General features: G+C 41.9%; 1 protein-coding gene across 6 annotated transcripts in view; it reads right to left on the minus strand.

Annotated features, from left to right (window-relative positions):
* The window catches only part of LOC127570431 (dyslexia-associated protein KIAA0319-like), a 59,983-nt gene that overhangs the window by 38,377 nt on the left and 9,627 nt on the right, over nt 1-11,979 (minus strand). For 5 of the 6 annotated variants that reach the window (XM_052016008.1, XM_052016011.1, XM_052016006.1 and 2 more), the window contains exon 4: nt 2,665-3,434. In XM_052016008.1, coding sequence (XP_051871968.1) covers nt 2,665-3,434 — 770 coding nt within the window. Of the gene's footprint in view, nt 1-2,664; nt 3,435-3,621; nt 3,661-11,979 lie in introns of all 6 variants that reach the window. The other variant, XM_052016010.1, reaches the window with a different exon arrangement.

The following is an 11,979-nucleotide window of genomic DNA, read 5'->3' on the forward strand; positions in this document are numbered from 1 at the left end:
TGTTTAAAATATTTACCAGACATAATTTCTCATTCGTAAAATTGCATGCAGTAAATCTTTCCCTTTTTGCAATATTGGTAGGAATAGAGACATTTTCTGAAGCACAAGCCATGTTTAGCATGGGGTCCCCAATGAGCCGAGTACAACAATGTAGAATGGCCCATACTCATACAAGCAGAGTGGCAGCTATAATTGATGCCAAGAGAAACCGATATGTTTTGTATTTTACCTTTTCTTTTCCCTATCAGATTTTGCCCCAATCACACGTCTCTGTCAGCCTTGGATAGGTAGTAATACCCTCGCAGCCACATCAGAAGATTATGGCTTTATTTGTCAATCAGAATCTTATGTCAGCCTAGACTTTTGGACATTTGGGTGTAATATTGAGGAGGTTCTCCAAACATCCTGGCCCAATACATCTGGAAACAGATTATCTGGTCATTCTGCTGTTTGTGGGAAATGCTGTACACAAATTGATAGCCATCTATCTCTGCATTACAACACCAACTACACTTTGAAAGTATCTCACTGGCTTTAGTGAAAAGTTACAAAGAACATGAAACACATGCAATAAATTTGCAGGCGATAGATTGAGCTATTGCCTGCTCCCTATCTAGTGCCCAAGGATACCACCAGAAGAGCAAGCTGGGAAAACCCCTTTTACTTTCACCATTCCTCTGTGGAAGCAATTAGAAGTTGGCTGGGCAACACCAAACATAATGCAATGCTCTGTGAAACAGAGGCTTGAACTTGTGATTCTAGGTTCAGAGCTTCACTGTGCATCAGTGCTTCCATTGTATAATAGTGATAACAATTAGATAATCTGTCTTTAGGTGTCGTTTGAGGTAGACAGATCTGCCAGAACACTTGGAAAACTCCGTTCTGCGAGAGCAGATGGATCCTTAGGTTAGGGTCTTATCCATCAAGTTTGAACCACCTGCTCAACAGGATGCATTCAATTTTGCCAATGTATTTGTATGACCACAATTAAAGTGCCACTGCTGAATTATTGTTGTGAGACAGTTTAATTTCTGGCTCTGGAGTGATCTGGGGCACTTCATAAAAATAGTTCTTTAAACTGTATCATTTTTACACTTTTAATTTACTACCACTTTCTAGAGTGGATTATTGTCGGTAGGAAAGATAGTAATAAATATACTGTGTATAATGGAGATAAAATGGAATGCTGGCAAGTTCAGGAAAAATCTTTGAAGAGCAAAACAGTTAACATTTCGGGCCATACTGGCCATCTCGCCTCTCCACTCTCAGTCCTGATGCAGGGTTTCAACACAAAACGTCAACAATTCCTTTCCTCCCACAGATGCTGCTCGACCCGCTGAGTTCCTCCAGCAGATTGTTTGTTGCTTAACATTTCAGATTGATAACCTTTCATCAGAACTGGGGAAAAAAAAATGGGAAACAAGTTGCAGAAAGGGAGGAGGAGTGGAGGGAACAGAGAGAATGTTCAGGACTGGGTAGAGAGCAAGAGAGACTGAATGAATCAAGTAGTGATGGAACCACCGACAGAGAGAGGGAGCGAAGGCTGGTTAATTGCGTGTCATCTCAGTGAAGGATATGCAAATAGAAGATGAGTAAAAACGAAAGGAGCAAGAGAGAAAAACAAAAGCAAAATTGAATTTGAAATTGAAAGAAAAGCACTATAGAAGCAAAATCCTGCCAATACTGGAAGTCTAAAATAAAAATCTGAAGATCAGACTAGGCAGCAACTATGAAAATAGAAACGCAGAACTAATGTTACCAGTTGATGACCTTTCGTCAGAACCGACCAAAATGTTTTTCTTAAATTGTCAAGTTCACTGTTAAGCCCAGAGGGTAGTAATGCACCTTGTCAGAAAATGAAACGATGCGTTTAACCTTGTACTGTGCTTCAGTGAAACACTGCAAGGAGCCAAAGACAGAGAGGTCAGGGTGAGACTTGGATGGAGAACTAAAATGACAGGCAACTGAAAGCTCAAGGTCACCCTTGCGGACAGAACAGATGGCCATCCAATTTCCGTTTGGCTCCAGCAATACCGAGGAGATTACACCATGACTACCAAATGCAGTATACCAAACTGGATGAGGAAGAAGGGAATCGCTGGTTGACCTGGATAAACAACCATCATCATCCTCTCTCAGCCAGCAATACTTGCATCATTTGATTTCTCTTGGTCTCCACCCTATCAGAGATTCCCTTTGTTCTCTCAGCTCCCCCTTCTCTACAACTTAAAACACATTCAATTTCTAACTTTCTTAGGCTTTGATGAAATGTCAGGATCTGAAGCACTAACTATTCCCCTTTCCTCAGATGTGGCCTATTCTGCCTGCTGAGTATTTCCAGCATTCTGTTTAGATAATCAATTCCCAGCATCTGAGATTTTACTTTGCTTTTCCTCTCCACTTTGCTGGAAACGTTCCGTAAAGGACACCAGGGGAAGTGGGAGCAACATCATTTTTGTCCCACCACCATCCCAACCTTCCCTTTTCCTCTGATCATCATTCTTATGTAGCTCTGGCATATCTGGGTTAGACCTGGAAGCAGGTTACCACTGGGTATTTCTGCAGTAATTGGTGCACAACATCGAAAGCCAAAGGGGATGGGGCGAGATATCATGAGAAAAATCTAAGATAACAATACAACAATGGTGAGACTTGAAAACCTACCTCTTGGATACCACTGTTAGTTTCATTTGAATTGCGCTGAAGATTTTCTTTACGCACTACCTCCAACGGGAGAAATGTCGGAATATCATTTGCCTCTTCTTTTGTCTCATCATGCCACTCTTCTTGCCGCGATCCACTAACTGACCCGGTCACATCCGAAGGGATTCCGCTATGAATTCCAGCCAACTTAACCTCCTCATTTTCATCACCGAGTCCACCAACCGTCACTGGAGACACATCAAGGTTGTAATTAGAGTCCCACACCAACCAGCTTTGTGAATCATGCCTCTGTTCCTGATCCTTGCTGGAACCCTGCAAACTCCCACCAGTAATGGGCATTTCTTTATAATCTCCTTTGGAATCTGCTGCTATATCAAGGCTCAGGTGTTCGGCAAACAGGTCTTCCAGATTACTGTCCCTCTCCGCTGAAGTTGATTCTTCCTGCATCCCCATGGAATATCCTCTGCTTTTGTAAGGGGCTTCCTGTATGCTTGACCTCTGAGATGATAACCTCTGCACAAAGGTTAAGTAAGATTCCATAGTGCTGGTCTTCTTTGGTTCACACTCCTCCTCATTCTGGCAGCTCATAATGTAACAATGACCCTCAAACATCCATGCCAAGTCACAGTCGGGAAAGTCACAACAAGCTGATATACATTCGGACATCGAAACTGCCGATGGAACTCGTAGGATTTTGGTCATCTTCAGGTTGGGAGAAACTACAGCATTGGAATACTGAACTGTCTCACTGCAATAATCTGAAAAGGTTCCTGTGAAAATATTATAAAACACAGCTGAAGTGACATTGAACATTGTTAAAGCCTACATGTGTACAACAGTGAAAGGGAACATGCTTGATCCCTTGGTTCTGAAATTACACCAAGGGGATAATGCCACAGGGATATATGGTAAGTAATATTCAAACTTTTCAATCATGCAGAGAAAACACAAACTTACATTTGCATCCTATATTCGCATCCCAAACCAGTTGGGTGTCTGTGAAGCAGTTGAGAGAATGAGATAGTGACCAGTTATACAGTTTTAACAAGGTTAATTGAGGGATAATTATTGGCCAGGATACACTGCTTTGAATAGGACCAGGAAATTCTTTGCAAAGACCCAATAAGATAGACAATTCCTCTGAACATTTCATCCAAAGGTATGATTAAGAGGGTTGTGAGTCTTTGGAAATCTCCAACCCACAGGGCTTTGGATGTTGAGTCACTGAGTATACTTAGAGCTGAGATACAAGGATCAGGCAAAGAACATGGGCTTGAAGTAGATAATTCACGATTATAAAATGTCACAGCAAGCTTGAGGGGCCACATAACTTAAACCCATTTTGATTTCTTTGCTGTCTTTCATAAGTATAGCATTCCTCCAGGAGTGCATTCCTTTCTAGTCTCTGCGCCAAACCTTGAACCTAAAGGCAGGAGCACCAAGCCACTGAACCATTACTTCCATCCAAACCTCGAGAAACCTGGAGGTACATTGCACACACATGCACCAGATTTAACTTGTTAGTTTTTTTCAACATGATCCTGGCCTCTGAATTTTCTTGGTACATTTTAAAACTTGCTCAGAACTCTGCATTACTTTTGTCATTTTAAGAGGGGTCTAATTTTCATTCAGGAGAAATACGTTTGCCATCTTGTGCCTCACTAGTTATCCAATTCAAAGTAAATTTTGCCTCTTCTCTCAATTCTTTCTTCATACTATTTACATTTAATTAAAATTGGAGATTGCAACTTCTCTATATACAATAATGCACTTCCAATTCACATTCTCTATTGATGTACACCATAATTTAGTAATCATCTTTTCTATTCTAGTATACTAATTACTTGACACTTCACGTTGTTAAGTTCCATTAAGGGTCAGTTTGTAATTCTTGAATAGTTGATTAAAGTTTTAATTCTTCCCTGGATCCTGGTCATTTCCACCAAAAAGGATGAACTTTCACAATTGCAGTATATTGCAAAGGAGTTTTATAGCCAATTACATTGAGCTGGGTAACAAAGCACAAACCAAGGAAGCCTATTCACGCTCTGTAGAATCCCATGGAGAGCAATTTGATAAATGCCCAGATCATGGTTTTGTTCAGTTCGCTGAGTGATAGATATTGACCAGAGAACTGGAAATCAAAATGTTGCTATGGGATTCAACTTAAGGAATTGCAATGAAGTACGCAATATGGTTATTAAGTGCAAGTTTAATTATCCAGCCACTCAAGTTAAACAAATTGGCATTAACTGGACCAGACTGTAAGGGAAATTCAATTATGTTTTTCATGGTAGCTATACTTCAACAACCATCTTCAGATGGTACAGTACTCTAAAGGAGGCATATTTGCAATTTGTTAGTTAGGAGTCGATTGGCTAATGTTAATTAACAGCAGTCAATAAAAAGTTAGGGTCAAGCAGAGCAGCCAGTTTGGAGTGGGCCAGTGTAAGAGTGGAGACTTTAGCAATAAGAGGTAGCATAAGTGGCCCAGGTGTGGGGAGTGAGAGCAACTTTCTTTTTAAAAAAAGGGCTTCAGTGAGAAGGGACAGTTAAGGTCTTATTTTGTTGTTCATCCTTAGTCCTTGATTCAGTGTAGGCAGGATGGTAGTTAGGGCAGTAGAATGTTCCTCCTGTAAGATGTGGGAAGTCAGGGAACCTCACAGTCTCCTTGATGACTATATCTGTGGGTAGTACACCCAGCTACTGCTCCTGACAGACTGGGTCAAGGAAGTGGAGCTGGATCTGGAGGTACTCAGGATCATCTGGCGAGTGGAGGGCTTCATCGGTGATATTTTACTGAAGTGGTGACACCCAAGATAGAGGTTTCAGATAGCTGGGTGACCACCAGAAATAAGGGGAACAGGTGGTCAAGTGCAGGGTTCCCCTCTGGCCATTCCCCTCAGCAACAAGTATACCCCTTGGATACTGCTGGGGGGCACGACCTCTCAGTGCACAGTGGCAGCAACCAGGTCAGTGGCACTGTGGCCAGCTCTGAGGCTCAGCAGGGAAGGGTAAAGTCAAGCAGAGCAATAGCGATAGGAGATTTGATAGTTAGGGGGACAGCCGAGAGATTCTGTGGCTACGAAAGAAACAACAGGATGGTGTGTTGCCTTCCATGTGCTAGGGTTGAGGATGTCTCAGAGTGACTGCAGAATAATCTCAAGGGGGAGGGGGAGCAGCCAAAGGTCATGGTGCATGTTGGCACCAATGACATAAGTAGAAAGGGGGAAGGAGGTCCAGTGCAGTGAGTATAGGGAGGTAGGAAAGAGGCTGAGGAGCAGGACCTCCAAGGTAGTAATCTCTGGACTACTCTTGGTGCCATGTGCTAGTCAGGGCAGGAATAGGATGAATGAGTGGCTGAGGAACTGGTCCAGTGGGCAGGGTTTCAAGTTCTTGGATCATTGGAACCTCTTCGGGGGTGGGGATGACCTGTACAAGAATGACGGGTTGCACCTTAACTGGAGGGGAATCAATACCCTGGCTGGGAGGTTTGCTCCTGCTACTCGGGAGGGTTTAAACTAATTTAGCAAGGGGATGGGAACCACAGCACCAGGTCAGAAAGTGGAGGGACTGAGAGGAAGGTAGGAAGCCTAAGGAAGGACAGGCAGGAGCAAGGTAGACACAATGGGACTGATGGGTTGACGTGTGTGTACTTTAATGCTAGGAGTATTATGGGTAAGGGCGATGAACTTAGAGCATAGATCAGTGCATGGAACTATGATGTTGTGGTCACAACAGATTTGATTGAGAGAGGGACAGGAATGGATGGGTTTCAATGTTTTAGAAGAGCTATGGGTTTTAGAAGAGAAGGGGTGGGAAGAGAGAGTTATGCAGGCAGGTTTGGGAAAGGTGTTTAAAAACAGTTGTTGTAGTGGGTGACTTCAACTTCCCTAATATAGACTGGGACCTCCTCAGTGCAAGGGGTTGAGATGGGGCAGAATTTGTTGGGTGCATTGACTGTTTCTCAAATCAATTTGTAGGTAGTCCAACATGAGGAGGGGCCATGCTGGACCTGGTGTTGGGTAATGAGCCTGGCCAGGTGACTGACCTTTCAGTAGGACAGCAGTTAGGGAACAGTGATCACAACTCATTAAGTTTTAAAGTAGTTATAGATAAGGATAAGTATGGACCTTGTGGGAGAGTAGTAAATTGGAGCAGGACGACTTACGAGTATTAGGCAGGAACTAGGGAGTCAATTGGGAACAGCTGTTTTTGGGCAAGTCCACATTGACAATTGGAGGGTGTTTAAAGACCAATTGCAAAGAGTACAAGTGTGTTCCAGTAAGAAGGACAAGGATGTCAAGGTAAGGGAACCTTTGTCAAGAGGTAAATTTAGTCAAGAAGGAAAAGGAAACTTATGTAAGGTTTGGGAAGATAAAAGCAAACAGCCCTTGAGGATTATAAAGAAGCTAAAAAAGAACTCAAGAAGGGATTTAGGAAAGCCAGGAAGGGCCATGAAAAGTCCTTGGCAAGTAGGATTAAAGAGCATCCCAAGGCATTCTATGCATGTGTTAAGAGCAAGAGGATAATTAGGGAGGGTGTAGGACCACTCAAGAATAAAGGAGGGAACATCTGCTTGAAGGCAGAGCATGTGGGTGAGGTCCTAAATGAGTACTTTGCATCAGTATTTACCAAAGAGAAGGAAGTAGAGGATTGACATCCATGTGGAGCATACTAATTTGCTTGAGCATTGAGATAAAGGAGGTAGTGTTGGGTGTCTCAAAGAATATTAAGGTGGATAAGTCCCCAGGGCCTGATGGGATATACCCCAGGTTATTGAGAGAGGCAAGAGATGAGTTTGCTGGGGCCTTGCCCAATATCATCTCGTCCTCTCTTGCCACAGGCAAGGTCCCAGAGGACTGGCAAGTAGTTAATGTTGTTCCATTATTCAAGAAGGGAAATGGATAATCCTGGAAATGAAAGACTGGTGAGTCTCATGTCAGTGGTAGGGAAGTTACTGGAGAGGATTTTTAGGGATAGGATTTGAGAAATTGGAAAACCATGGTCTAATTAGGGATAGTCAGCAATGGCTTTGTACTGGGCAAGTCGTGTCTGTCTTGATTGAGTTTTTTTGAAGGTAGAGCTGTGGATGTTGTCTACATGGATCTTAGTAAGACAAGATCCCTCAAGGGAGGCTCATCCAGAAGATTAAGATGCATGGGATCCAAGGTGAATTGGCTGTTTGCATTAAGAATTGGCTTGCCCATAGAAGATAGGTACATATGACCTGGATGAAAACAGATGGGTGGGTTAGTAAGTTTGCAGGTGATACAAAGATTGGTGTTCTGGATAGTGTAAAAAAACTGGCAAAGGATACAATGGGATACGATCAGTTGGAGATCTGGGTGGAGTAATGGCAGATGGTGTTTAATCTGACCAAATGTGTAGTGTTGCACTTTGGGAGATCAAATGTGAAGAGATGGTACACTGGTAATGGTAAGGCCCTTAACAGTGATGTGCAGAGGGGATCTTGGGGGTCCAAGTCCATAGCTCCCTGAAAGTGGCTACGAAGATTGATAGGGTGGTAAAGGTGGCACATGGCATACTTGCCTTCATTAGTTGAGGAACTGAGTTCAAGAGTCTGGAGGAAATGCTGCAGCTTTATAAAACTCTAGTTAGGCCACATCTGGAGTATTGCATTTAGTTCTAGTTGCCCCATTATAGGAAGGACGTGGAGGCTTTGGAGAGGGTGCAGAAGAGGTTTACCAGGATGCTGCCTGGATGAACTGTAAGAAGAGGTTGGACAAACTTGAGTTGTTTTCTCTGGAGCGGTGGAGGCTGAGGGAAGACCTAATAGATTGAGGGGCATAGACAGACACCTGGTATCTTTCCCAAGGTTGAAATGTCTAATGCCAGAAGGCATGCATTTAAGATGAGGGGGTAAGTTCAAAGATGTGTAGGGCAAGTTTTCTTTGTTTTTAAAAAAAGGTGGGTGCCTGGGATGGTGGGAGGCAAATATGATGGTGTTTAAGAAGCTCTTAGGCACATGAATGTGCAGGAAATGGAAGGATATGGACACTGTAGGCAGAAGGGATTAGATTAGTTGAGCATTTGATTACCAATTTAATTAGTTCAGCACAACATTAGGAGCCATTTGGCCGGTTCCTGTGCTGTACTGTTCTATGTACAGATCTGATTTCCACATTGGAGCCTTCACAATCACAGTGAGAATATCACACATAATGAGAACAAGACATTGTGCTTGCCTCAGCTACCAGGGCTGCTATAAACTTCCAATCCCATTTTGAGCAAAGGATGGGTGTACAAAGCTGATTTTAGACAGGTTCACTCCATGGAAAAACAGTGAGGAGATTACTGTTGAAAACAAAACCAGAGCCTTTTATTAAAGTTAATTATAAAATCAGTGTTTGTCAACTGATAAGGCCAAAAGGACTGAATATGCACCTGAACAGCAGTTCAACCCTGAGACAGGCCCTTGAAGCAATAACTTATTTCAAATCATACATTGTGGTTTATGACTATTTCACAAAAAGAAATTTAGTGCACAATGGAGGTGAGTAAAGTAGAAACATTTCAACAGCAAATTAAACATGCACAAAAATTAAAACACTCACTTGTAGCTGGATAATAGGGCTGGTAATGTTGTTAATGCAATAACCTGTTGTCAGGAAGTAGCTTTTCTTATTTCAGGTGGTATAAATCAGTGTTTCGTTATTTGCTTTAATAAAAGGGTGGTTACTCATATGCTATTGCTTGCAAAACAAATTGAGAAAATGACCTGTGTAGAGCTGATAATGTATCATTAAGTCAGTACAGGTTACCTGTGCGCAAGGTTTGTACAAGGAATGATTTAATTAAGTGCTTGGTAGTGCATTGGTTTTTGTTAATGTACCAGCAAATCAGATCTACACTAAATAATCCACCAATTTGAATTTAGTTTTCAAAAGTAGAGAAAACATCAGCTAGTTTGTATAAAAGTAGACAAAGCAATAAGAATATTTTAAAAACCCATCTGGTTCGCTAATAGAACATAACAGCACAGTACAGGCCCTTCAGCCCACAATGTTGTGCTGTCATTTTATCCTGCTCTAAGATCTATCTAACCCTTCCCTACCAGAATGCCCTACCAGAATGGAAACTTGCCACCATTACACGATCTGGACAATTCACCACTTTTTAAAATGCTGATTCCTTTAAATTGCTCTGAGGTCACCCAGCAATTGTCTTGGATGTATCACAAACATCTTGAGGGAAACTGCAGAGAACTCCAGTCCTGCCAACAATGCCCACAAATCAAGATGAATGAGAAATAGAAGGATCTCATTTATAGATTTTTCTCCCCCCATTTACATTTTTCATTTTACTACAAAATGGCTACTTAATGGTTCAAGTCAACACCTAAATAGCTGGCCAATCAAGCACCACTGTCACGTAATAGTCTTCCTTTCCTGTGTACTTTTCTCAAGTTGGGAACAAAATCACTATTTTCCCTTCTCTTTTGGAGTTTGTGTATCTGAAAAAGACAAAGCTGTCCAGATACTTGCCATTCTTATCACTCATGGCAAGAAAGGTGAAGGACAGTCTGTCAAAGAGGGCTCAGAACCAATTGATTAGTGGTTGAAGAAAGCAAATTCCTCTGCATTTCCTCACTGTGTCACACTCTGGCTGTAAAAAGATTATGCAAGTAGGATCCAAAATTCAGAACATGTATAATTTTCAAAGGTTCAAAGATTTGATTACCACATGCAAAAATCAGGCCTCCTTCCACAGAGTATCATTTGTAACTCCAGTTCTACTACATCTGATAATTTGTCTCCTTTAGATTAATCTGTGCAGAATCTAACACCAGGTGGACTGCCATTGGGTGTCTCAATTCTCACTCTTGAGTTTACAAACATGATCTGGGTCAAATGGAAAGCTACCTTTCAATGTGGCTGTTGAGGAAATCAGGGAAGAGAATAGTGATGGAGACAAGAAAATGCAGATGCTGGAATCTGGAGCAACAAACAAAACACTGGTGGAATTCAATGGGTGAAGCAACATCTATGGACGGAAATGGACAGTCAAGGTTTTAGGTTGAGGTAATTCATCTGGACCATCCAGTTAGTAGACCAGTTAAGGGGAATATAGTAGCTTGCATACAGGATTAGCTAACTGATGGATAATAGCATAGAGATAAATAGGTTGGCAAACAGTAACTCGTGGTGTCTCAGAGATCAGTGCCGGAGCCTCAGCTATTGTCTTTGTACAAGAAACATAGAAAGTTGCACTGCAGTTACAGCGAATCTTGAAGATGATTCAGTGCAAGGGGAATGGAGTATAAAAAGTAGAGAACTATTACTGCAAATGTACAAGGACTGGTGAGACCACACCAGAATAACTGGAGAGTTTTGGTCTTACTTAAGGAGGGATACACTTGCCTTGAAGGCAGCTCTGAGAAGTTTTACCTGGTTGATTCCAAGAATGAACAGAAAGATTTAACAGATTGGGCCTATAACCATATAGTTTAGAAATAAAAACCTTATTGAAATAATTTCAGATCCTAAGGAAGCTTGACAAGATAAATGTTGAAAGGTATCCCCTGACGGAGGAGTCTAGAACCAGAGGGCATAATGTTAGGATAGCGGGATTGGCTATTTAAAATGGAGGTGAAGAAGAACTGATTCTCCTGCACGGCTGTGAAATCTTTGAAATTCTCCAACCCACGCAGGAGTGGAAGCTGTGACGTTAAACATATTCAAGTCAGAGGTAGAGACTTTTGGAATACAGGGAATCAGGAGTTTATGGGAATCAGCCAGGATTTGAGACTGAGGTCAGATCAGCAATGACCATACTGAAAGATGGAGCAGGCTTGAATATCTACATGGCTTAATCTTGTTCTTACTACTTTTAAATATTAGTATTTGAACTAACAGCAACTGTACCCTCCAACTACTTACACTAAATGTATCTCTTACAGGAAATAGGCGCAACTAAAGTGGATCACAGGTCATGGGAATGTACAAGAGTGACATTCCAATTATAATTGTCTGGTATCAGTATGGTTACAGCACAATACAACACAGCTATTACGCAGCTGAGCATCAATAGATCAGATGGAGAGGTTGAAAATGCACTGTGGCAATGCCTTACTGCCAACTTTAACTTGACAGGGAACTCGGACACCTTTTCAGGTGTTATCAATAACTCAGTACTAGCCCCCTCACCACTGAATGAGGTTAAGTTCAAGATTCATTGCAAGGACAAGCTCAAAATTCAAGTAGTATTGAAGCAGACATCATCTATTGGACAAACAAATACTGACTGTTCTCAGTATGGGGGAATTCTCCATGGTACCTTTGGCCAAATTTA

The sequence above is a fragment of the Pristis pectinata genome, chromosome 5, assembly GCF_009764475.1.
Source record: "Pristis pectinata isolate sPriPec2 chromosome 5, sPriPec2.1.pri, whole genome shotgun sequence".
Lineage (NCBI taxonomy): Eukaryota > Metazoa > Chordata > Chondrichthyes > Rhinopristiformes > Pristidae > Pristis > Pristis pectinata.